At 40.7% G+C, this 26,112-nt stretch overlaps 1 protein-coding gene across 5 annotated transcripts in view; it reads right to left on the reverse strand.

The window, feature by feature from the left end:
* Window positions 1–22,794, reverse strand: part of rimkla (ribosomal modification protein rimK-like family member A) — an 80,849-nt gene extending 58,055 nt beyond the window's left edge. For 2 of the 5 annotated variants that reach the window (XM_072245158.1, XM_072245153.1), the window contains exons 1-2: window positions 17,089–17,415; window positions 16,513–16,884 (exon numbers count right to left, since the gene is read on the reverse strand). In XM_072245158.1, the coding sequence (XP_072101259.1) occupies window positions 16,513–16,675 (163 nt within the window). In that variant the 5' untranslated portion in view covers window positions 16,676–16,884; window positions 17,089–17,415. Of the gene's footprint in view, window positions 1–16,512; window positions 16,885–17,088; window positions 17,416–17,651; window positions 17,732–17,794; window positions 17,966–22,707 lie in introns of those variants that run through there. The other 3 variants (XM_072245154.1, XM_072245155.1, XM_072245157.1) reach the window with 3 other exon arrangements.
* Window positions 22,795–26,112: the final 3,318 nt, after the last annotated feature.

The following is a 26,112-nucleotide window of genomic DNA, read 5'->3' on the forward strand; positions in this document are numbered from 1 at the left end:
ATTTTGAAAATTTCTCTCCTGATCAAAGATCCAAATGTACTAGCAGCAACCTAATACCTAGTAACTTAGAGATATTCATATGAGAGCCCTGACTGGCTACGTGACCATAACTGACTTACAATTGACATCAAACCTGTGTTCACCTCACATCTACAGCTATCCAACTATCAACAAGGAGCATACAAGTATGCCTGTCCAATCTACTTCTCTTCCTAGCATTCCTAACATTCTTCAATACGTAGTCCAATGTTAGACAACATGATTTAGGAACTAATGCATAATGTCCTGACATGCAGGACCACAACAATTAATGCATATATCATCATAGTGCAGAAACAAAACTAATTCTCCTCAATTGAAGCAGTCCCAAGAATTGATTTGAGCCTCAGTACATCTGTTACACATTAAAATCACAAGCGACTTGACTTCAACTGAGTACTCAGATTATACATCTGGACTTTGTTTGAACAGCATAGTAACTAATTCCAAAGCCATTTAATCTGTATTCTTTTCACAGCAAAAGATCAACATGAAAATACATTTACTCAGTCATGACAATTAACTTAGACAAAATATTGCTGCAGTCACCAGTCTTGATAAAACACCTAAGGTACATAATCAGGAAAAAGGACATCACAAAAGTTAAAAATATTAAACAACAGATCTTACCCAGTTCATGGCTTACTCTATGCTACAGAGTTTTAAAACAACCCTCAGGACATACAAATAATTCCTACAACTCTAAAAACTATTTCCATTCTCTCCCTCCATGGCCCAAATGAAAAGACCAAATAGGAAAGCAGTAATATCACAAGAAATGTATGTCAACATATTCCCACCCTAGTAACAGAGGAATGATAGCCCAAGGTGAAATTGAACAATAAATATGACAATAAACAATAGGGCCATCTAGAGGCATTGCAAATAGGAAAGAGACAAAAAACAATCACAAAAAAAACAAAATCTGATGTCAAGACAGGAAGATAATAGGCTTTAATCTACATTAGAAAAGCTGTCCTGTAGCTTTATGTTGAACTTCATTGCCACAGGGTTGGAAGAAAGACAACTGAATGAAAGAGGGCCACAAAAAAATTACAGTTATTGGTACTTGTACACTCAAGCCACACATCCTGATTAATCAATTAATCTGCATTCTGCCTCTCCAATAGCAAGAAGATTGCATTTTTCCCAACAAATGCAGTATGATAGATTGAAAACAGCACAACTAAATTTCATCTTATTACAAATTCCATCCATTCAAGCCATTTGCAAAATGCATTTGTTTAGATCCTCCCCTTTTCCCTTCCATTTAAAACATGCCTATGCACCAGTTTCTCCCTGTTCCAAGGTTAGTGATGGCAAAAATATTATTTTGTTCTTCACAGACACTGCCATGCCTCCTGTATATTTCCAGCAATTGTTTATATTTCCAATTTCAGTATCTTACCTTCATACTTTTAAGAAAGCAAAATATCAATCCCCCCTCATTATGATCTCACACTTTGTTTACCTGCTCTCCACCTTCTCTAGCTGTTACCCTTTATTCTGCAAACTATGATCCGATCTGCATGAACAGATCAAGCCAAGCTTTTTGCTGTCTCAATACATCTGATAATAAGCCCATTCCAATTCCAAGCTTTCAGCATGCAACTCGTGCTTTGAAAACACAAGCCACTATTTTGTTCTATGAAATTCACTGCAAAACATTCATGAAGTAGAAGAGAAAAATTTTTAAATTTATAAGTGTGGAAAAGACAAAATCTTGCTGAAGATTTACACAAATCTGAAAAAAACCTCAAAGCTAATTTAAAAGCAGCCTGCAGGTTTGGTTAATGCCAACAAACACATCAAGACCATTCAACAAATAAAATGGCTGGAGGATTCAACGCAATTTCAGAATGACTTAAACCTGGAAGGAACAGATTCCTGAATTAAACAACTGAACAAATAGAAGTCAATATAAACGGTTTTAAAATTTCAGATATGGATTTTACTGTCTCTTTTACCAAGTTCATTTTCACAAATTAAAAATATACAACTAAAACTTGTTTCCACAATGACTCAGATTGAAATCAGGTCAGAAACAGAAGTAACATGCTGTACTCACATAGACAAAGAAAGAACTTATGTACATATGATGCACGATTCAAGCCTTGAGAATGTTTTCCTATTCTAGTTTTGTCTTAAATGCAGCAAAAGTTAAATCAAAAGTCACAAAATCATGAGAGAGCAAGAAGGTTTTAATTATTTAAGTCAATACCTGGTGCATAGAATTGTCTCTCTGGTCGTTAGCACTACAGGAATGCTGGAGTATTGGCCTTCCCCGTTGTACTCTTCTCTCGACGTTGGGTTTCATTGACTTCAATGAAACCAGGGTTGATAATGCAGCAACCACTTAGCACCTTCAGAAAAAGATTGGGGTGGAATTTTGTCTTTGGTTGAATTCATATTTAGTCATAAGACTAAAATAATTCTTGGCCATAATTCCTCAGTGTGCTAAATCCCAGGTTCAGACTTAGACCCCCATGCAAATTTTTACTTTATTCTTTAGAAAAATGAAAACAAGCAAGCAAAAATAACCCACTAGGTACCATGCTTTAAACACTCAATACATGTTAAAGTGAACATGTATTTGGCATACAAACTAAGATTGAATTATAAAAAGTAGTTCTGAGAGAAATTTAATTTTTGTACATGACAGACTCCTTCCAGTTAAGATTCTGAATTTCAAACATGGTTATAAGTTTATATATATTTTTCTATATGTTAATTTATACAAGACACATGCTTATAACCATTTTATCTGAAATATTTCAAAAAGGAACCTTTCTGATTCACTGCTAACACAACAGAATATGGGATACAATATTCAATACCGAGTCAACCGCATTTTTAATTTTAATCATCAAAAGCATTTTATTTTCAAAGTTAATATGCCCTAAATATCCTTGTGATCAATATTACATCATTCTTAAATCAGCCCCTTCTTGCATTGGAACCAACCTCCATCCCAGAGACCTCAGTGGATAAACTAAATTGACATTTCAGTGGTGTTATGAAAGAATGCTGCCAAGTTGATTATGATACTTTTTGGTGATTAAATCGAGGTTCCACCTACTCTCCAAGATGAATGCAAAGGATCCCATGGCACTAATCCTACTAAAAGCAATTTATTCCAGTATCTTGGCCTATATTTACTTTAGAACTAAAATCATATCATCATAACCTGCTACTCATTGTACCTAAACTAGCTGCCATGCTTTCAACAACAGCAACTATAATTTTTAAGAATCATTGGTTAAAATTTAAACTGCTAAGTCATCCTGAGATAGCAAAACGTTCTAAATAAAAAGTCTCCATCTTCAAACATTAATGAAAAAGAAATGCTTAATGATAGTTCATAGCAAAGAAATCAAGGTGGGGCAAATGAATATTGTAACTGAAAGTTTTTTTAAACCACAGGAAGCAACCAGCATATATGATCCAGGAATTCAAGATACAGTAAATTGTATGTTTCAACTATCCAATCAAACAGACCAAATATTTAGTCTACAAACCACTATTGCGTACTGTATGTGTCGTAATGCAATATATATTCATTTCTATGTATTGTGTGACATGGTCAATAGAGAACATCAGCAAAGTTCAAAGTAGATTAATTATCAAATGACATACATGTTACCATATACTACCTTGAGATTCATTTTCTTGCAGGCATTTACAGAAAAATTACAATAAAATTTTACAATATACTATACATAAACAAAGATTGCCAAACAACCAATGTGCAAAATTGGAAAACTCTAAATGAAACCAATACTGAGAAGATGAGTTGTAGAGTTCTTAAAAATGAGAGTCTGTAGGTCACAGAACCAGTTCATAGTGGTGAATGATGTTATCCGCGTTGGTTCAGGAGCTTAATGGTTATAGAATAAAAACAGTTCCGGAACCTGGTGTTGTGAGACCTAAAGCTACTGGAACTCCTGCCTAATGGTAGTAGCTAGAGGAGGGTATGGCCTGGATGGTGGGAGTCTTTAATGATAGACGCTGTTTTTTTGTGACAGTATTCCATGTAAGTGTACTCAATGGTGAGGAGGGTTTTGCTTGTGATGGACTGGGCTGAATCCACCACTTTCTGTAGCCTTTTCCATTCCTGAGCACGGGAATTTCCATCCAAGTCATGGTGCAACCAGCTAAGGATACTCTGCTCTGTGCAGCTATTAATGTTTTTGGAGAAATGTTGAATCTACGCAAACTTCCAAGAGAGGCTTCTTTGTGATACTTACGAGCTGGTCAAAGAACAGATCCTCCAGAGAGACATCTGACGTCTTTAGTTCCATCACACTGATATCCCCAGGCCATTGCTGCTCACACTGCTGATGTACAACTGCACTACTAGATTCAGCTCTAAAAATATCATTAAGTTCACTGATGACACAACTGTGGTTAGCCTTATCAGCAACAATGATGAGCTGGCATACAGAAAGGAGGTGGAATGGCTTGTAGGCCGGTGTGAACACAATAAACTTCAGTCTCAAAGTGATGATTGTGAACTTCAGGAAGGTGGCATCTGGCCACTCCCTACTGCACATGAACACCTCCTCCATGGAGGGCCAGGAGCACCAAGTTCCTGGAGTGCACATCATGGACAATATCACAGTCCCTTAACACCTCCTCTTTAGTCAAGAAAAAACTGCAGCGTCTCCACTTCCTGAGGGGATTGAGGCAAGTGAGTCTCTCCACCCACATTCTACCAGAGCACCATTGAGTGTCCTGACCTGCTGTTATCATCGTTTGGTGTGGGAATTCCAAGGCATCTGATCGCAAGACCCTGCAATGGATTGTGAGGACTGCTGAATCACTGGGGTCTCTCTCACCACGCCCATACAGGACACACACCAGAAGTGCAGAGTTCGCAGAGCCCTCAGCATTGTGAAGGACCACATCTATCCATCCCATAATTTCTTTGACCTCCTACTGTCAGGAAGGAAGCACTGCAGTACAAGAACAAGGACAGTTCTGCTGGTAACAGCTTCGTCCCCCAGGGTGAGAGATTGGCTGGCTGCCACCCAGTACACATTATGACAGCACAGTCACATTATACTGTTGTATATTTAACTACTTTATATCTACTTTTACATATGCAGACTATTATCAGTTAATATTATTGGGTTAACATTATTTTATATGCCATATTTGATACACGTACTGTTGTTTTGCACCTTGGTCCCAGAGAAACGTTTTGTTTCGCTGTACATGTTGAATGACAATAAGCTTGAACTGGTATCTTGATGCCAAGGAATTTTAAACCACTAACCCTTTCACCTAGGTTTCTCTAATTTGAACTGGCTCTTGGACCTACGGCTTGGTCTTCCTTTGGTTTAGCTGACATTGGGTGGTGGTTGTGGCAGTACTCAACCAGACTTTCAATCCTACTTTTATATGCTGATTCATTGCCATCCTTGATTTGGTTAACAACAGATGTTATCAGCAAACAAATACAACATTGGAGCTGTACTTAATTGCACAATCCTAAGAATAAAGTGAATAAAGCTGGATGTACACAGCCCTATGCTGTAACTGTGCAGATTGTGAGTGTGGAGATATTTTTACCAATCTGTTCAAACTAGGCTCAGCCGGTGAGGAAATCTATAATTCAGTTGCATATGGAGGTATCGAAGCCAAAGTCTTGGAGCTTAGTGACGAGATTCAAAAGCAATAGCAAATAGAATATCATTACATTCCTCTGCACTTTCCAGGGGTCAATTCCATGTTAATTTATTTATTTTAATGCAATTATTACTACTTAATCAGTCCAAATCCTAAGCACTTATTGCTCAAGTAGTTTGTGAATGTTCCCTTTGGTCTTTTTTTGTCAATCACATTAATTTTGTCTCTCTGGTTATCACCTTTTAACTACGGCAAACAGATTCTCTTAGTTAATATAGATAATCTTTGCAACAAAAAACACACACAGATCTTGTTAGTCTCCAAAGAGAACAACCCTAGTTTCCCCAGTCTATCCATTTAATTATGAAACTTCATCTATTGATACAAACCTATTCCTTTTAATTTTGTAGGCCAGGCAGCATCTCTAGGAAGAGGTGCAGTCGATGTTTCAGGCTGAGACCCTTCGTCAGGACTAACTCATTAACTCGTTAGTCCTGACAAAGGGTCTCGGCCTGAAACGTCGACTGCACCTCTTCCTAGAGATGCTGCCTGGCCTGCTGCGTTCACCAGCAACTTTTATGTGTGTTGCCTGAATTTCCAGCATCTGCAGAATTCCTGTTGTTTTCCTTTTAATTTTGCCTGCTTTTTAGGGAATAATGTTCAGCAATTGATGTAACCAGTTTGCAGCTGGTTTAGCACAACTTATTGGAATTTGTATTCTATACTTCTATTTCTATGGGAGTATAGCAAGTAATATACCTATCTAAATAGGAAGGAAGCAAGTTTCCAATGACAGGGATCTTAATAATCAATTGACACAGAATTAAAGACGGCTGACAAAGAACCAGAGGCAACACATGGGAAAATGTTTTATACACTAGGCAATGACCTGGAATTCATTGCCTTAAAACGTAACAAAAGTAGATTCAACTACACTGTCAAAACACAATAAAAACTTTGAAATACTGAGTCATGACAAGATTTCCACTAGGGTGTTTCAAAGCACTTGACAGTGAAAAAAAAATCAGATAATTGGGAAACAGGATCAACTGTGCGGTTCCGTCAATGATCCAGCACAGGTAAAAATGGATCAAATTGCCTTCTCCACTGTAGCATCATTTCATGACTGAACTCAGATTTGAAGTCAGCATAAACTTATATAATCAGAACCTTTTGATTGTTAACAAACTTCCAATGCATCTGCTGTTTCACATATTCAATCTACCTGCTTTCATTTCCAAGCACTGTACTGCCATGAAGATTAGTGACCTGGAAATTCTTTCAGTATTTTTTTCCAGCATCAATAGAGTGTTAGTAATTTCCTTGCCCTATTTCAGAAACTATATACTGAAATAAAGTTTATTTGTTACAGCCCATTTAAAACATTGCTATTAATGCTATTTGGTTTCAGAAATTAACATTTTCTATATTAGCATTTTTTTTCAGGAAATAGTGGATTCCAGTTAATTGGGCCATCAGTTAATCGGGCCATCAGTTAATCGAGGCAACCACTTATTTGGAACAGCTCTTGAAGAATAAAAACTAATCATGAAAAATAGCTGGGATTCCCTTAGTTTACTTGGGACACTATGCCACTTAATGTGGACAGGAGATTGTTGTCAAACGGTTTCCAACTAGTGTCTTTCATGTGCACTTGTGTGGTTATTAGCCACTACACCACTGTGCTTGTGTTTGCTCAAAAAAGTGATTTTTGTCACTGATAGTTGGTGAGAAAAATCAGAACTGTTTTACTCACTGCGGTTTCAAACATTAAGGCTTAGAGATGCCAGAAACTGCTGGGAGTGAAAATTAAACTATTTCATACTTCAACAATTTAGAAATTATGAAGAATTGAGCTATTGAGAATCATCTTTAATGTTACAATGAAAATAAAGATTTGGAGGATGCAATTGTCGAAAGCATTGTATGAAACCAGTCCATTATCTACACTAGGTGTCTGAGCTAATTTTGTTCATCTATAGTCAAAAGAACGTGGCAGCGTACACTGCATAAATTCCAACAATAACTTAGGAACTAATACAGGTTGAGCCTTAGCCAAAAGGTTTGGGGCTGCAAGTGCTTCATACATATATGTGTGTACATACACACACACACCTTATACATACACCCTGAAGCACATACATATACCCTAAATGCAGCATCAAACACTACAACATCAGGTCTGAGAAACATAAGGGAGGAGGTACACCATCATTGACACTGTGAGATGGAACATCAGAAACAGCTGAGGGACCTGGAAGTGAATGCTCTCGGGATAAGGAGGCACTGTGCTGGACAACTTTTTAAAATGCTTCTTCCAGTGTTGTCTGCCTCATTAACAAGGGTTTTTGTCAAAGCAATCGTTCTTTGATTTTATAAACTGACAAGATTTCTTGTTCTGTTATGAATGTACATCACCATAGCCCTTTAATTTCTCAGCAGCTTTGTGATCAGCACTTTATCATCATAAATCCTTAAAAATTTAATGCTATGCCTTTTCTTAAATTTCTGCAACTAGTCTGCTGAATAGTCACAATTAACTTTAATCTTCAATTCGTTATGATAGATTTGTGCTTGTTTCACGATCAGCTTACCATTAAGCAGCATACGTTCACTCTGACACTAACAAATCCACTCTTTCAATACACAATAAGATCTTCATTCTTCACTTTATGCAGTGTTCTCATTAACTTCTCATTAATTTTAACATAGAATTTTAAGAGTTTCTCCTTGTTTCTTAAAGTTGTAGATGGTGGTCGCTCCAATACCATACTCCTATCAGATGCTTCACACTTACACCACTGTCAAGTTTTTCCAAAGTTTTTCCCTCTTCCTTTTCACTATTACCCATGGAGATAACTGCAGGCCTTTTTGACATGATCAACAATATATTCATTGCACAGAGCAGAGAATAAGCACATAACACATGGTAATCACTGTGAGTAATGCATGAAGGCCTGGCTACAATGACCGTTGAAAACAGGGTCACATTAAGGGTATGCAAAGTCAATTCTCAAAACTATCTGTGGTGTGCAGAGACTTGCGCATCACCTGGAAACCTTCCCAGCGCCTTGTGGAATTTTCCATCTGTGACATCACGTCAGCGCGCAAAAGAATTTCAAATTTCAGAGGTTTTTGAATTTTTGGATAAGGGGTGCTTAATCTGAACAGTTTTATAGTACAATAGCACTGTTTTAATGTTTTAATTTGTTCTGTATTTCAGTTAAATACATAATTTGTTACTGAGATAAATATTAGTTTGTCTTTTTTTAAAAAAACACCTTTTTAACTATTTCCATGAAACTTTGACTAATTGGGGCATCCGCTTAATTGGGCCAAAATGTACTGGTCCCAATTAACTGGAATTCACTCTATTAATTTTTTATAACCCAATCTAGCCAAATGCCCTTTCCATGTGTAAATGCAAAAGTCACATTTATCATACATGAAAGTTTCTCACTTTTACCAGTTGAGCCACACTTTATTTTTGTAAATACACAGTAAGAAGTGAAACGCCATGTGGCTGCAAAGATCCCTGAAGAAAAGCTTCTGAAAATGAGATTGTCTCCTACTTTAAATAATGCAGGCACACAAGTTTTGCTGCTACACGAATCTGAAGTATCAACCAAACACAAGTATGCATTCACACCTACAACAGGTATTTGGCTTTATTATAGAGTTTTACAGGCATTCATACTACTGCTCAACCACACCTATGCATTCAACAGAAAAGAGCAGATGGCTATATGACTGAAGAAATGGCATAAAGGAAATGTCTCAAGTCACTGGAAACCTGTTGTGGGGAAGATGGAATATGCACAAGCTCGACAGCTTGTAAATAGAGGTGGGCTAGTACTCAACTACCTTGAGAAATGAAACTGGCAGGTAGTGGAAGTGTCAACAAAGGAGAACTTTGGAACAGTGACCATAATTCTGCAGATGTCAAGTCTGTTACGATAAGTGATAAGATTGGTCCGCAAGTCAAGGTCCTGAAGTTTGGTGAGGGGCGGAAGCGGGAAGGATGATTTCAATAGCTCAAGAGTGGACAGAGAACATAGAAATCTACAGCACATTACAGGCACTTCAGCCCACAATGTTGTGCCGACCATGTAACCTACTCTAGAAACTGCCTAGAATTTCCCTACCACATAGCCCTCTTTTTTTCCAAGCTCCATGTATCTATCTAAGAATCTCTTAAAAACCCTATGATTCTGCCTCTACCACCATCGCTGCCAGTGCATTCCACACACCCACAAATGTGTGGAAAAACTTATCTCTGACATTCCCCCTGTACCTACTTCCAAGCACCGTAAAACTATGCCCCAATTTCAGTCCTGGGAAAAAGACTCCGGCTATCCACACGATCAATGCCTCATCATCTTAAACACCTATCAGGTCACCTCTCATCCTCTGTCACTTCAAGGAGAAAGGCCAAGTTCACTCAACCTATTCTCATAAGGCATGCTCCAAACTTGAACCTGACAAAAAACAGACTAGGAGCAGATACTTGCAGGTAAAATGAGATCTGACAAATGGGAGTTTTCAAGAAAATTTAGAGATTGTTCACCCCAGGCCAACAGGATCATGAAATATCCTTGGCAAAAAAAAAGGAAAATCCCAAGATATAAGTATACTAGGAGCAAGTGGATAACCAGGAAATATGGGTACCAATAGATACCAAATGGATAATCTATTTGTGGAGCCAGGTAATATGGGCAACGTCCAAAGTGAATATTTCTCATCCATATTCACCAAGGAGAAGAGCATAGATGATAGTGAGTTCAAAGAAGTGTATGTTAATGGTCCGTAGCAAGTCAGTATTAAGAAAGGGAGGTATCAAATGTCGTGAATGCATGAGTATAGACAAATCCCCAGGGTTGGTTGAGATCTATCCCAGGATACTAGTTACAGGAAGCAAGGGAGGAGACCGTTGATACCCTGATGAAGATTTTTTCATCTTCATTGAGGTACCACAAGACTGCAGAATAGACAATGTTGTTTATGTATCTGAGAAGGGCAGCAAAGATAGCTGAGTGATTACAGGCCAGTGAGCTAAGGTAAAAAAATTTTGGAAAATTTCTGGTCTGATCTGAAAGATGTTTTGAAGACATGCTCGCAAGGGGATCAAAGTGAAGAAAGAGGTAACAAGGAGGTACAGTTTACAGCTAAATTAGCACAGCTGCTACTCAGAAGCTATTAAGTTTATCAGGCTGGAGGTTCAAGCAGAAAGATAACATTGGTAAGGGCCCATATCTTCTAAACCCTTCCAATCCATGTACCTATCCAAGTACCTTTTAATTGTTGTTCATGAACCTGCCTGAACTTCTTCCTCTGGTATCTCAGTCCATACAGGGGTAACATGAGGGGGAACTTCTTTACTCAGAGTGGTAGCTGTGTGGAACGAGCTTCCAGCAGAAGTGGAAGAGGCAGGTTCGATATTGTCGTTTAGAGTTAAATTGGACAGCTATATGGACAGGAAGGGAATGGAGGGTTATGGGCTGAGTGCAGGTCAGTGGGACTAGGTGAGAGTAAGAGTTCGGCACGACTAGAAGGGCCGAGATGGCCTGTTTCCATGCTGTAATTGTTATATGGTTATAATGACCTCTGAGTCTAGGTGAAAAAGTTGCCCCTGAGGTTCCTATTAAATCTTGTTTTTCTCACCTTGAATCTATGTCCTCCAGTTATCAATTCCCCAAGCCTGTGAAAAAGTCTGTGCACATTAACCAAGCCCTCCAGCATTTCACCCATCACTAATGATGATACATTCAGCTACAGCTACCACAATCTGCACTATAGTTTCACAGGGTTATTGGAAGTAACTAATCAGGCTTTGGAGATTTATCTACCTTTTAAGTTTAAGACATCCAACACCTTCTCCATTTTACTGCAGATTACCACCCAAGACTTCCATTAACCATCTCAAGTTATGTCCTTATCCACAGTAAAAATAGGAGAAATGCTCATTTGCGTCCTTGCCCATCTCCTGTGACTCCAACAAAGATGTCCACTTTGGTCCTTGATGGGGCTCTATTTGTCTCCATAGTCTCTTTCTATCTTTATGTACTTAAAATCAATTTGATTTCTCAATCTTGTCTGCTAAAGCTCTATCATGCCCCCTTTAGCCTTTCTGATTTTGTTCATTTATTGTCATCTGACTGTACTCTCCAGACCACAGTACACCCACAAAATATACATCACACATAACACAAAGGAAAATATTACCACAAGTTAATAAAATATAATTCAAAGTGCAGGTAGTGCACAGCACAGGTGACAGTAAACAGCTCCGTGTCCTAGTGACAAGACTCCAATGGTGGCAGGATGTTTCATTAGTCTCACAACTGTTACCAGTCTGGCAGTCCAGTCCTGATGCTCCTGTACTTCCTTCCTGGAAGTTGTGGGTCAAAGAGATTGTGGAATGGGTGGCAGGGTTCCTTAAATATGCTTCAGGCCCTTTGTATACAAGGCTCCTTGTAAATGTCTCAAGTAGGGAAAGGGAGACCCCAGTGATCCTCTCGGTGGTTTTTGCTACCCTCTGTAGGGTCTTGCGGTCTGATGCCTTAAAAATATTATAACCCTGTACTCCAGGTGGGATTCACTTGACTTCAGCTGCTTATACCTGACTCATGGATCCTCCTTAATTCTGATCAAAGCCTCAATATCCCTTGTTATCCAGGTACCCAACTTCTGCCAGGCTTGCCTTACACTCCAACAAACATCCATATTTTGAATTCTCAAAATCTTATTTTTAAAAGCCTCCCAATGCCCGATGCCCCTTTGCCTCAAAACAACTTACTGCAATCAATTTTTGAAGTTCCTGTCTAATTCCGTCAATATTTGCCTTGCCCAAATTTAGAACTTTAAGTTATGGACCAGATCTGTTACTTTTCATAACTAATTTAAAATTAATAGAACTATGGACACTGGTCTCAAAGTCCATTCCCACTGACACCTCAGTGACTTGTCTTGCCCCATTTCCCAAAAGTAGGTAAAGTTTTACCCTCTCCCACATGGGGCCATCAAAATCTTGCATGAGGAAACTTCCCAAACTCATTTAATAAATTTCACCTCATCTTAGCCCTTAGCACGATGGCAGTCCCAGTCTATAATCAAGGAAGTTAAAATCCTCTACTCTGACAACCGTGTTATGCTTATGAGTGTCTACAATCAACCTGCACATTAGTTCCTCTAATTCTCATTGACTATTTGGGGGCCTCTAGTACAACCCCAACAAGGTGGTCTCCCCCTTCTCAGCTCCACACAAAGCCACTTGATGATCTCTCAGTAATTTTATATTGGACCACTATCATGATGTTCTCAATCAGAAATGCAACTCCCTTTCCTCTCTTTTCTCCTCCTCTATCCCACAATAAAACACAAGACTAGGAGCAGAATTAGGCTATTTGGCCCATTTAGTTTGCTCCACTATTTCTTCATCGCTGATTTATTATCCTTCTCAACCCCATTCTCCTGCCTTTTCCCCATAACCTTTAACGCTCTTACTAATCAAGAACCTATCAACCTGTTCTTTAAATATACTCACCTAAAGGACTCATATCCACATAAATTTAGCTGCCAGTCCAGTCTCTCCTTTATCCATGTTTCTGAAGATGTTATAATATGGCAGTCCAATAGAGCTATGCATGCCTTGAGTTCATCCATCTTAGTTGTCAAGCTTCTTGCATTGAAATAAATATAATTTCATCAGAGTCTTTCCTCACTCCCTGCCATGCTACTGCTTGGCATGTCTACTGATCTTACGGTCACTGAATTCTTTCTCATTTCTGGCCGTCTATCTGCCTTACTTCTGCTTTGGATCCCACCCACCTACCAATCTAGTTTAAGCCACCCTTAGCAGCACTAGTAAATCTGCCTGCTAATATACTGGTACCCCTCCAGTTCAAGTGCATCACATCCCTCTTGTACAGGTCATCTCTATCCCACCCAAGACCCCAACGGTCCACAAATTTAAATCCCTGACCCCTGCACCAACTTTTCAACTGTGCATTCATCTGCAGTATCCTCCTATTCTTACCCTTACAAACACTTAGCACAAGGAGATTATTACTATCCTCAAGGTCTTGCTTTTTAACTTCTTTCTTAACATGTTACATTCACTCCACAGGACCTCATCCCTTTTCAACCTATGTAATTTGTGCCACTGTGCACAATGGTTTCTGGCTGTTCTCCCTCTTTCGTGAGAAATGTTCTGCAATCACTCAGACATCCTTGCAGGTAAGTAATACACCATTCCAGAGCTCCTCTTGCAGTCAGAGAATCTCCTGTCTGTCTCTCTATTAAGTCTTGTTTCACCATAGTCCTTTCTGCCTTCAGCCTTCTCTGCTAATCCTCAGAGTCTGTCCTGGCTGCTGCTTTCTCCTGACATTCAAGGGCAATGGCCACAGGAGAATCTTGCACTCTGTCTACCCGTTCTGCCTTTCCTAGTGGAAAGACTACTACCTGCAGCAAGGTACAACCACCTCACTGAAACTCTTACACATGATGCTCTGAGCATCCTGGATGATCATTAATGTATCAAGCTCTAGCTCCATAGCACAGTTAGCTAGGAGTTGCAGCTGGTCACACTTACAAGTGTAGTCCTCAGAGTCATAACGTCTCCCTGCTGGACAAGCATACCCCTGTCCTAACTGCCATCTTAATGCACAAATTGATCCTGGTGAATCTGCTCAGAGACCTGTACATATTTGGAACTCCTCACTATGTTTAAAACAAATAGATTTCAAATCAGTAAAAGCATCAAGAATTATGAATAAAGGTCAGTAAAGTGGACAGTCGAATTGAATGGCTTTACAAAGAGGCTGCCTCATCTGCATTCTGCCCTTCAAGGGTCATGCAGGTTCCTATTCCTACCTACTTTGCCATCAATTGAGCATAGGGTCCCAGAAAGTGTTGGTAAGAAATGAGCCGGGAGAATGTTAACTGCATGTTGTAACTTTTTAAGGATTGCTTCTTGAAGTCAGACATGCAAGTTTTGTATCCCCTCTTTTACTAAATGACATTTCCTTCATTCTTGGTAGTTTCTGACTAGAATAATGTGGAGCTATTTTATGCATAATTGCTATTCACACAAGGCTTATTAACTCCAAGGAGGATTCTGTTGAAACCATCCAATGCAAAGGTGGCTGGATCAATCTACTTGTGACTTGCACAGCATTCTGTCCCAGGAGCACAGGAAAGATGGACTTGATCGCTTAAATAATGTTCAGTTTGAACCTTCAGAACCATTAAAAGCTGATGGTTTTCCCAGAAAAAGAACCAACCCTATTCACATGGCACAATATTAAAGTTTGGACATTATACTGATATTTACATCATCTGGCTAATCCAGACAGAATGAAACGTGGCAAAGTGTACAAACTGTACATCTCCCACCCAAAAAAAACATCCTCACTAACAACAGGTGTCCTTCTATTACTGTCATTGCATCAGCCAAGGCTGCAAAAATTACACTGTGTGTGAAATACAATATGTGTATCAACTTTCCATTTTAATACTAGTTTGTTAAGAAATTCAAACTCATGTTTTATCATTTATTAAAAGCTACAGTGACATAAATTTCAATATTTGTAAAATTGTGCAAAATAATAACTATACATACTTCACAAAATCTGTACCTCATTACACCTAATAGTGGTATTAAATTCTATTTTGAACCACATGCATTCACTATTTGGGAAAAAGATGTAAATTCAAAATAAAAACACTAAATCCATTACCTGCAAGTCTTTTCAATCATTTTAATAGCATCAAGTAATTTTATCAGATTTGATACTTTACAAAAAAATTTCAGGGTGTTCCATCCAGATTTTGTGTCACAGAGGAAGCAATGTGCTTTATTAGAGTAATACGGTAAATAGCTAGCACCATCAGGAATGAACAAAAATTATCTTTATAATAGTATAAAACATGGAGATTCAAAAAATCATGTTTCAATATTCACACAAAGCAAAAAAAAGTCTTCCTATTTCACAATATATTTTTACTTAACTTGACTACTCCCCGAAAGTAGCTTCCTCCACCCCCCATAACTGTTGAAGTGATCTGTGGAAAAGTCTGGGCAGTGCACTACAGGTCAAATTACTGTTGTCATGATGCAGACTCTATATTGAGGATGATTAAATGGAGAATGGACACCCACTTTGCAGATCATAAGCTACTTTAAATGGAACCTTAAGATTCTGATTCACTGCTGATGCTTTCTGCCTGACTCCAAGGGTCCACCTACATTTGTCTAATTAATCAAGCACAAAAAATTAGCACGTCTTCTAATCAGATACTTCTGAGCATCTTATGCTCAATGATAAATTCAGCAATTTTAGATGAAAATGGGAGCAGCAAATTTATCTTTTTGCACACTTCTTTTACTCTTTATTAACCTAATAGAGCTAATTTGCAATGTTTTATTACTCTTTTTGTCATTTAGTCTCTTCTTCCATCCTAGTTTCATCCAATTTTTAAAAGACTGCTAAATAATATAATTATCTTTCCACTTTTGACTAAAATCACAACCCTGGAATGTCAATTATCTTTCTTTATCCCACCCCAGTTGCTGCCTGGCAGGAATTTTCAGCACTTTCTGGTTTTACTTCAATCAGATTTGAACTGTGCAAATTACAGGAGACCAGTAATGACAGAAAGGAGAAAGCTGATCCACCAAAAGGTGTCAGTCTGTTTGGAAAGCAATGAACTGAAATGGGGAAATGCGCCTGTAGTGTATACTGCGGATACAGATAAAGTATAAAGATAAAAATTTCGGAGAATGTACAATAAGAACGCAAGTGATCCATTACTTTGGAATGGGTACACACGGATTTCACATACCCAAAGCTCCTTGCTCGATGGTGATGACTATCTCGTCCATCAAGACCATGCGAAACTCTACCTCCTCCTCGGCGCATTTTTGGCGGAGTGCGCGTTCGATCTCCTGCTGAGGGTAATCCTGCAGGATCCTGCGATCTGTCACGAACCAGACGCGGGCGGACATGACTCGCACAACAAAACGGTCAGCCCAAGAGCGAGCGAGGAGGGGGAAAGACTAACAGAGGACGGTGTTCGGGGAGTGGGAGGCGGTGATTGATGAGGAGCGGAGCCAGCCTGAGGCAACGGTCTGGGATGGAGCGACGGAGGGGCGGGCGCCACTTCTCCGCCCGCGGGCTCCGATCCTCCTCAGGCGCCCAGGGCGAAAAAGACAGCCTGTGAAAGTGAGGGAGGAGGAAAAAAGAGAGAGGGAAAAACACGCAATCGTTAAACCGGGAGTAGGTGTCAGTCCCGACCCGCAGTAACTGACGAGGGGGAGGGGGAGGTAAAGGTGGAGGTTATGGGGATGGGGGTGGAGTAAAGGAAACGGCTTCTATTCACTCTCTCCCCTCAATTACATTAAAGAGAAAAATTTCGAACCGCCGTAAGTGAAGGGTTGTCCCCTCCCTCCTTCGATGCCCTTTAATGGGACGGATAACGGTTATTTCCTTTGTTCGACAATGTTTAAGCGACTTTCTCTGTCCGGTCGTACGAGTGCCTCCTCGGTCGCTCGGTTGTCGCGGAGAGTGGGTGTGCGCGGACCGCGCCAGGCTCCTGCCTCCTGCCTCCCGCCTCCCGGTTTTGTTGTGAGTTGGGCGACCCGTGGAGGGAGGCGGGGCGCGACGGCGCGGCCGGGCTCGGGAGGGGGGCGGGAAAGTGGGTCAGGAGGCGAAAACGCAGCCGTCCAGTGCGCAGGCGCCCAACATCCCTGTGGAATTTCTCACCCCCCCCCCCCGGTTTGAAACGCGATGTCGAATCAACCCCCCACCCCCACGCGCGCGATGGTCAGCCGGGTGCTCGCGCTCGTGCCTCCACCGCCTCGGCCACGTGAACGGGCGCAGGCACCTGAGATTTCACGCACGCGCCCTCCAGGGGTGCGCATGTCAATCAAAGCCTCCCTTCATTTCCCCCCCCACCCTCGCCACTTTAAAAGAAAAACTGACCCTCACGTTTCTGTGCACTCCGTGAACGTGCGCCCCTCCTCCATTCACTGTATGCATACCCAGGGTACTGGAATGTCGACGTCTTACCCGTCGTGTAATGCACTATCCATTTCTACAAAAATAACGCATTTTGATGCATCTACCTGCTTGAAAATTAAACTGGGTCCGGCAGCTCACTGCTGGCTCCCGATCAACGTTGACACGTCTGGGTGACAATTCGCGAGTTTTGCAGCTTCCTTTGTGGGCGGGGACGGCTCGGGTGTGCGCTTCTCTGGAACGAGAAAAATAGTCCTTGCTCGATCGTAGGGATTTTGCGTGTGTTTGGTATGGAGACAGTGAATGTAGCGTCTAGTCGTGGGAACCGGGCAGAACTCGCTGTAACCAGATACACGGAAGGATGTGGTATTCGGTAGAATATGCCAGAATAACGACGTAGCCTCAGACAATTTACAATACGCATATTAAATATATACACTGTAGATACGCTGTTTTTGTTGCATGCGAATTCTCCCGATAGAAACCTTAAATCAAATTTTTAAATGTGACATTGTTCCGATGGTTGGTGCGAATTGTGTTTCATACGATTTGGATCATTAAAACATGGCAACGCGGGGTAATTATCGCCACTTACCTGTGCGAAATATGCATTTTTTTTAATAAAAGAGGTATCGTTAAATTGAATTAAATCCCTCTTCAAAAAATTTTTGTAGCTGGCCTTCCATCGAAACAACTATTGTCGTTAGTTATTTAAGCAAAACAACGTAAAATTAGATATTAGCACGAGTAACAATAAAAGGTAGCTCTTTAAAAACTTAAAACCAGAAGCATTCTGATGAAGGGATAACGACGTTAGCTGTTTACGTCTCCACTGCCTGACCTGCTGAAGCTCCCGTGCATTTTCTATCTCGGACTTTTAAGTGTTTCAAGAGAGGAGTCAAGCATAAATTCTAGAGATTAAAACAAGGACAACTGAACAAATCATTGCAAATACGGAAGAGGAGATATGTGCAAAGTCAGTCCAGAAGCAGACAACCGCAGGAACACTGAAATTTTAAAAAAAACATACAGGAGACATCTTGTAGGTCGGAAGCGTGGAAAGAGAAACAGTTAACGTTTCGGGTTCTTTGCCAAAACTGAAAACGCTGATTAAAGAAGATGTTGCAAGGCTGGAGGATGTTACAGAAAAGAAGGGCAAACTATGGAGCAATTTAAACAAAATAAGAGTTTTAAGTACGAACAGGAATGTTGGAAATCGGGTAGCATTTGTACACAGTTCATGTTTCAGATCCAGGATAACTTGGAGAAGTAAGAAAACAGACATATTGTCAGTAACGGGGTGAAGAAAACAAATTAGTTATCTGTGATAGGATGGAGACCAATGGTGATCCAAGTACATGGTTCCCTGGAAATATTATCACAGATAGAAGGGAGGGGTGAAGGCTGCTTTCTGTACACTGCCTTTCATCAGTCAAGGCACTGAGCATATAAGTTAGGATGTTACATTGCAGCTATGCACTACATCATGAGGCCGCATTTGGGATATTGTGTTGTCCCTGTCCTATAGTAAAGATGCAGTTGGAAAGAGTACAGAGGAGATTTAAGAGCTATGGAGACCAGCTGTGCAAGTTGAGGCCTTTTTCAATGGACCATAGGAGAATTTATACACTTTTATAAAGGTCAACGAAATCACAAGGGACATAGATAGGGGCAGTGCAGGCAGTGTTTTTCCCAGGGTTGGGGAATCAAGAGAGCATAGGTTTAATGTGAGGGGGAGATGTTAAATGGGAACCGGAGTGGGGCAACTTTCCCACCTCGTGAAATGAGCTGCCAGAGGACATGGCTGAGGCACATATATGAACTTGATAGGTACATGAATGGAAAAGACTTGGGTATGAGCCATTCACGTGCAAATGGGACTAGCTCAGATGGCCGTTTGTTCGACGTGGACTCTGTGACACTTGCTGCTGGCTGAGAAGGTTGATGGCTTGTGGCAGTATGGGATACTCCTGAGGTAGGTGCAAGTGAGATAAATGAGGACAGAGGAGAGAGAAGTGTGGACCCTATTCTGATACAAACTCGAAAGGCAGTTTATCTAAAATTGTTGAACTCGTTGAGTCCTGAGGCTTGTAAGGTGCCTAGTTGGAAGATGGCATGTTATTCCTCAAGATTATATTCCTCTTCATTGGAAATGGCAGTACTACAATTTTTGTAGTAGTTGAAGTGATAGTGGGAGGGCTTTTGGGAGATAAGATAGCAATGCTATATGTTTTATATTTAATGTTTCAGTAATATTTAAGTAATATTGTAAATGCATTAAGTATTCTTGTTTACATAATTAATTGCAGATTGTACACAAAACTACATGTACGGCATACATCATTATGTCACCACACCATATGTGCATATCTCGCAAAAAGTAAAAATGATCAGACACATTTATCCCTGAGCTCCCCATGTTTTTCTTTGCATTGGTTTTGGAGTTATAAAACACAACAGTGGTGACAAGTAAGTTTTAAAATTAACCTGAGATGACTACCTACCTATTGAAGTGCAGTGAGACGATAGAGTTTTTTTTAAAGTGCAGGAAGATGTTTGAGTTTGTAAAAAAAGCAGAACACGCTGTTTCTTTGCAAGGGGCAGAGGAACACAGTTGAGCTTTAAAAAGAAAGATAGAAGTGTACAATTGCAAAAGAGATAACTGGAATATGTAAACTGAGCAAATTGAGTAGTATTTTGAAGCAAATGAAATATCCAGTGAGAAGTGAGTGCCAGTTTTACTGAGTGTAATAGGTAGAAAAACATACAATTTGCTTAGAAGCTTGACTGCTCCAGCCAAACCAGCTACAACGAGCTTTGCTGATATCATGAAAGTAATGTAGGAACATTGAGAACTGAAACCATTGTTGATTGCAAAACATTTTAGGTCTCATAACCAGAATCACCAACAGCATGTAGATTGGTGCTCTATTTGAAACTGCAATTTGACTTTATCTTTTTCTCTTTTCCGTGCAGTCCATTTATTTTTGTCCGGCCATTGGAAGGGGAGTCCATTTCAGAGTACATGGCTGAATTGAAGAAGTCGTATGAACATTGCCATTTCAGTAATGGGCTTAACGACGCACTTGTAGATCATTTAGTTTTTGGAATCTTACAAGAAAACATTCCAAAATGGCTCCTGACTGAAGCACAATTCACATTTAAAACAGCAGCCAGAGGCGCATTTGCGTTGCAGTCAGGAATGAATGTGAACAAGATTACAAAGTCTAAACAGAAACCTGAACAAATTGTGCTATCATTGTGGCAGGGGCTCACATACACAATGCAGGTTTTAAGGTGAAACTTGCAGAAAATGCAACAAAGTAGGACATATACAAAGAGCATGCCAGGCAGACAAAAATAAATGGACTGCGCAGAAAAGATAAAAAGTCAAGTTGCAGTTTCAAGTAGAGCACTAATCTGCATGCTGTTGGTGAATAATCTAATAATGACGAGTGTGACACCTGACTGGGTAGCAGTGAGGTTTACAGTGTGTAAACTAACAATAGACAAGCACTATGGCTTACACCATATGTGATCTGCAAAATTAATTAAAATGGAATTGCATACTGGCTCAGCTCTTACAGTCATTCCCCAAAATGAGTTTTGAATGGCATATCGAAGATACAGAACTGAAGCCTGCAGATATCCAACTAAGAACTTATACTGCAGAGAAGATAATTCCCGTGGGGATCACATTCCTAACAGTGAACTTCAACAACAAAGCCACATTAGGCTTGTATGTTGTGAAAACAGGAAGGCCAGCATTGGCTCAGACTATTACAACTTGATTGGAGAGCCATCCGCTATTTGCATTCCACACCCCCTGCAATAGAATCAATTGAAAGCGAATTTAGAAAGGTACTGGATGATGCTGCAGCAGTATTCGGGGATGGCTGTCATGAACCCTCCGGATCAGCGAAGGACACCGGTTTGCTACAGGTCTCGACACACTTGAACATATATTAGAGTTATTTAATGATTACTTTTATCGTTAAGTTGCCACTGTTTTCGTGACGCTCGTTATGCGAATACGGTTTCCCTTTGCATCCTGTTCTTAAGTGATTAGGTTTTGATTTTGACCCGCACGGGTTTCCTGTGTTTTATTTTCTACTCCAGGTTATTCTGGGCCAGTGCTGGATTCGAGTTCTGTGTTCTCGAGTCCCGAGTAAGCGGACTCTTAGTTTAATTATTCCTTCTGTTACTCTCCGAATAAATCGTTATCGTTAGTTTCTGTTATGGAGCCCCGAGTTTACTTCGCACCGAGGTCCGCTCGCCTCAAGATCGTTACAGCAGGACTCAGACAATCCTGGACCCAGCGGGGAATTGAACAACCTCGCACGACATTGGCCTGCCAAGGACAGGTAGTTGGACGGCAAAAGTAATTTCTCTAGGAGATACTTTGCCGCTACGCGAGATTCACATTCCTCGGGGATGGAGTGTGGTTCCCAGTACTGTACTACCGTGGAGAGTGAATTAGCCTGCCGGCCTGGAACGGACCCGGAATGAGGACCCCGGCTCTCGCCGCGCGTTCTTAAACCAATGCTCCCTGACTTTGAATTACAACCCGCGTTCCCCCGGACATGGATGAGGTGCCCTATATAATTTCCCTCCGCTCGGGTAGGGCCCTAAATCAGCAACGGCTTTATGGGAGAAGAGCGCTCCCGTGTGTTGCTGATATAAATTTATTGCTAAGAATAATGAAGCGGGTTCTCTTTTATCCTGCCGGGGTTCAGAGGCAGCCGGCAGACTCCTCCAGCTGCGTCAGGGAGCGTGATCCGCGGCAGACGATTCCATTGCTTTCCGCACCTGAGCGGGTGGAACAATGAGGCTCCGGTTGCTCTGTTTAGACGGGATTAAATGACTAGTTTAAATACGTTGTTGCGACCGGGGACCAGATGGAGGATTTGGATGAATTTGTGGACATGGCTATAAGACTCGACGACCGTATTACTGAAAGGAGGGAGGGAGGTAGCGAGTTCACCCAGAGAACCGGTTTTCGAAATTTAATGATACCTACCCCGGTTCCTCAATCCGATAACCAACGCAGATCCCCGCTGTCGACTCCAGAAGAGCTCATACAACTTGAAAGAACCCAGGTCACCCCAGCGGAGCTCGACAGAGACGTGGGAGGCAGAGGCGTTGCTTATGTTGTGCAAGGTCGGCCGTTTCCAAGTCACCTGGCCCGAGTTGTTGGAAAACTCCCAGGACTGTCCAGTGAGGGACGAAATGTAACTGTCTCAAGTCCGTCTGTCTCGCTCTTGTTTAGTCGAGTCCTGGAGTAGTTTAATGACTACTTTTATAATTAAGCCGTAACTGTTTTTCGTGACGCCCGTTATGTGACTACTTTTTCCCTGTGTTTCTCGTACTTAAAATGATTAGTTTTTGGTTTTTGACCCCCACGGGTTTTATTTTCCCTGCAAGGTTTGCTAGACCAGTACTCATCACTGAATCCTGGAATCGAGTTCTGTGTTCTCAACTCCCGAGTAAGTGAGCTCTTAACTTGATTATTCCGTGCATCGTTCTCCGAATAAATCCTCGTCGCTAATTTCTACGATGGAGTTCTGAGTTTAGCACCTGGGTGCGCTCTGCTGAAGATCATTACTGCGGCAATGCAATGGAAAACAAACATATCAAAGGTAAAATGGCGTTAAATGAAAATGCCACAAAGTTTTGCAAAGCACATCCGGTTCCTTACACCATCCGTGATAAAGTAGCCAATGAGCTGGATCGCATGGAGCCTGAAGGAATGCTTTCCAAGGTTGAGTGGAGCCCGTGGGCAATGCCAGTGGTCTCAGTAGCCAAGAAGAATGGGTCTGTCAGGATCTGAGGTGATTTTTACCATCAACCTACTACTGAAAATAGATCAATACCCTCTGCCCAGGATAGAGGACTTCTTTACAAACCTTTCTGGAGGAAAATACTCAATGAAGTGGACTTAGCTGAGGCCTACTGCAGATGGAAGAATAATCCTAAGTGTTTCTCACCATACACACTCACAAAGGGCTTTATCACTATAATAGCTTATTTTTGGAGTAGCATCTGCACCTGCATTCTGGCAGGAAGCTATGGATCAGGTATTGCAAGGCTGCCCAGGTGCTCAGTATTATCTGGTATTGTTACCCAGATGCTCAGTATTATCTGGTATTGTTACCCAGGTGCTCAATATTATCTGGTATTGTTACCCGGGTGCTCAGTATGATCTGGTATTGATACCCAGGTGCTCAGTATTACTGTATCTGGTATTGTTACCCAGGTGCTCAGTATTATCTGGTATTGTTACCCGGGTGCTCAGTATTATCTGGTATTGTTACCCAGGTGCTCAGTATTACTGTATCTGGTATTGTTACCCAGGTGCTCAGTATGATCTGGTATTGTTACCCAGGTGTTCAGTATTACTGTATCTGGTATTGTTACCAGGTGCTCAATATTATCTGGTATTGTAAGGATGAAAAGGAACATCTACTGTACAAAATCTCAAGACTGTTTTAGAAAGGTAAGATAATGGGTTCAGTGCATAATGCAACAGATGTGAATTCTTTAAACCAAACATCGCTTGCTGCCTTGCACACTGTGTTGAGAAGCCTCTTCTCAAGGACTGGTACTCTACAACACTTTGTCAGTGACAATGAAGCAGTTTGTTGCAGAACAGTGAGTCATTCCTGATAATGAATGGAATAGGATGTGTTGCAACTGCATTGTACTGCGCAGTTACAAATGGCTTAGTGGAAAAAAATTGTCTGGGGTCTAAAGAATGCACTGTGAGCGATGTTAACAAAATACACTAGACTGACACTGAATCAGAAGCTCGCCAATTTCCTCCTTGCGTATCGCAACACAGTACACTCCACAACCAACAACTCACCAGCTATACTGTTACTGGGTCGTCCCTTGCACACTCACTTGGATCTCCTCAACCCTGATCTCAGGAGTATGCAGGACAAACAGCTGAGACAAATTGAGGGCTCCTCAAACAAGTAGGTTCATTGTTTTGCTCCTGAACAACTAGTCCTGGTGAGGGACTAAGGGTGATCAAAAGGACAGAACTTGGCCAATTTTCTACATAGTGGAGATTGGCTCTGATGTCATCTGGAAATGATACTTTGATCATTTGAAGTGGAGAGTCACTTGTTTAAGAAAGGTGTCCTGATCTGTCAGAACCACTTCCTGCAGTCCCAGAGTCAACTCCTACAAACACCGCAGAGGAGGCCCCAGAATCTGAGATTGTTTCACAACCTCAAGTCTCACTTGCCAAGCAGGGTGACCCCCTTGTTGGGAAAGACATTATCTCACAAGAGTAACAAAGCCACCACAGTATTTAAATATTTAGGCCTGTATGGGACAATTTAAAATTTACTATGTTGTGGATGTTTATAGTAATTGCGGTGTGTGTGTGTGTGTATGCCTTGAGAATTGGAGTTTATAACTAAGTAGGGTGGAGTGTTGTGAATTTAATTCAGTTATATTTGAGTGGTATTGCACATATATTTAAGCTTTGTTTACATAATTCATTACAGGTTATATGTAAAAGTACTTGAATAGCATAAGACATAACACCAGATCACATGAGTGTGTCTTGCTAAAAGTAAAAACCAAGTAGACATGTTTATCCCCAGGCTCCTGTGTTAATTTTTAATATACACACGTCAAAGTTGCTGGTGAACGCAGCAGGCCAGGCAGCATCTCTAGGAAGAGTTACAGTCGACGTTTCAGGCCGAGACCCTTCGTCAGGACTTAAATTTCCAGCATCTGCAGAATTCCTGTTGTTTTAATTTTTAATATATTAGTTTTAGAGTTACAAAACATAGCACTGTAATTTTTAAGGAAGTGTGGAATGAAGATAGACCAGAAATAAGGTCCCAAATTAGGGAAAGGCGTACAGGCAGGTGGGTCTACATCCAATGTAAGGGAAACATTCTGAGAGCTGAGAGGCAAGTGCAGTAAATTCAAAGAATCTTGAATAACAGAAGATACTGAGTGTTTCATTTAAAAACAAGCATGTTGCAGATATTGAAAACATAACCTTGTACGCATCCTTCAGGATTATAAAAATGTGGGAGGAGAGCATTAAATGTCAGTGGAAATCAAGATCATTTTATGCATGTTAATGATAAGAGAGTAATCACTGAATGACTGAGGCCCATTATATGCCAAAACGGTAGTCCGTGCATGAAGCAAGAGCACACAAGTGAAAATAAATATTTAAATGAATAAAGATGCCCCCAGCTCATCTTTCGATTATGCTGGTAGTTAGTGCATTTCACTGTTTTGATGTGCATGTGAAACTCTTCACACTGTTACTGTCAGAAAGGAGGAACACACTCAGCATTTCAGGAACAGCTCTTCCCCTCTGCCATCCAATTTCTAAATGAACATTGAGCCCATGAACACTACCTCACCACTTTTTTTTTGTACAATTTATTTT

This window comes from Mobula birostris, chromosome 27, assembly GCF_030028105.1.
Source record: "Mobula birostris isolate sMobBir1 chromosome 27, sMobBir1.hap1, whole genome shotgun sequence".
NCBI lineage: Eukaryota > Metazoa > Chordata > Chondrichthyes > Myliobatiformes > Myliobatidae > Mobula > Mobula birostris.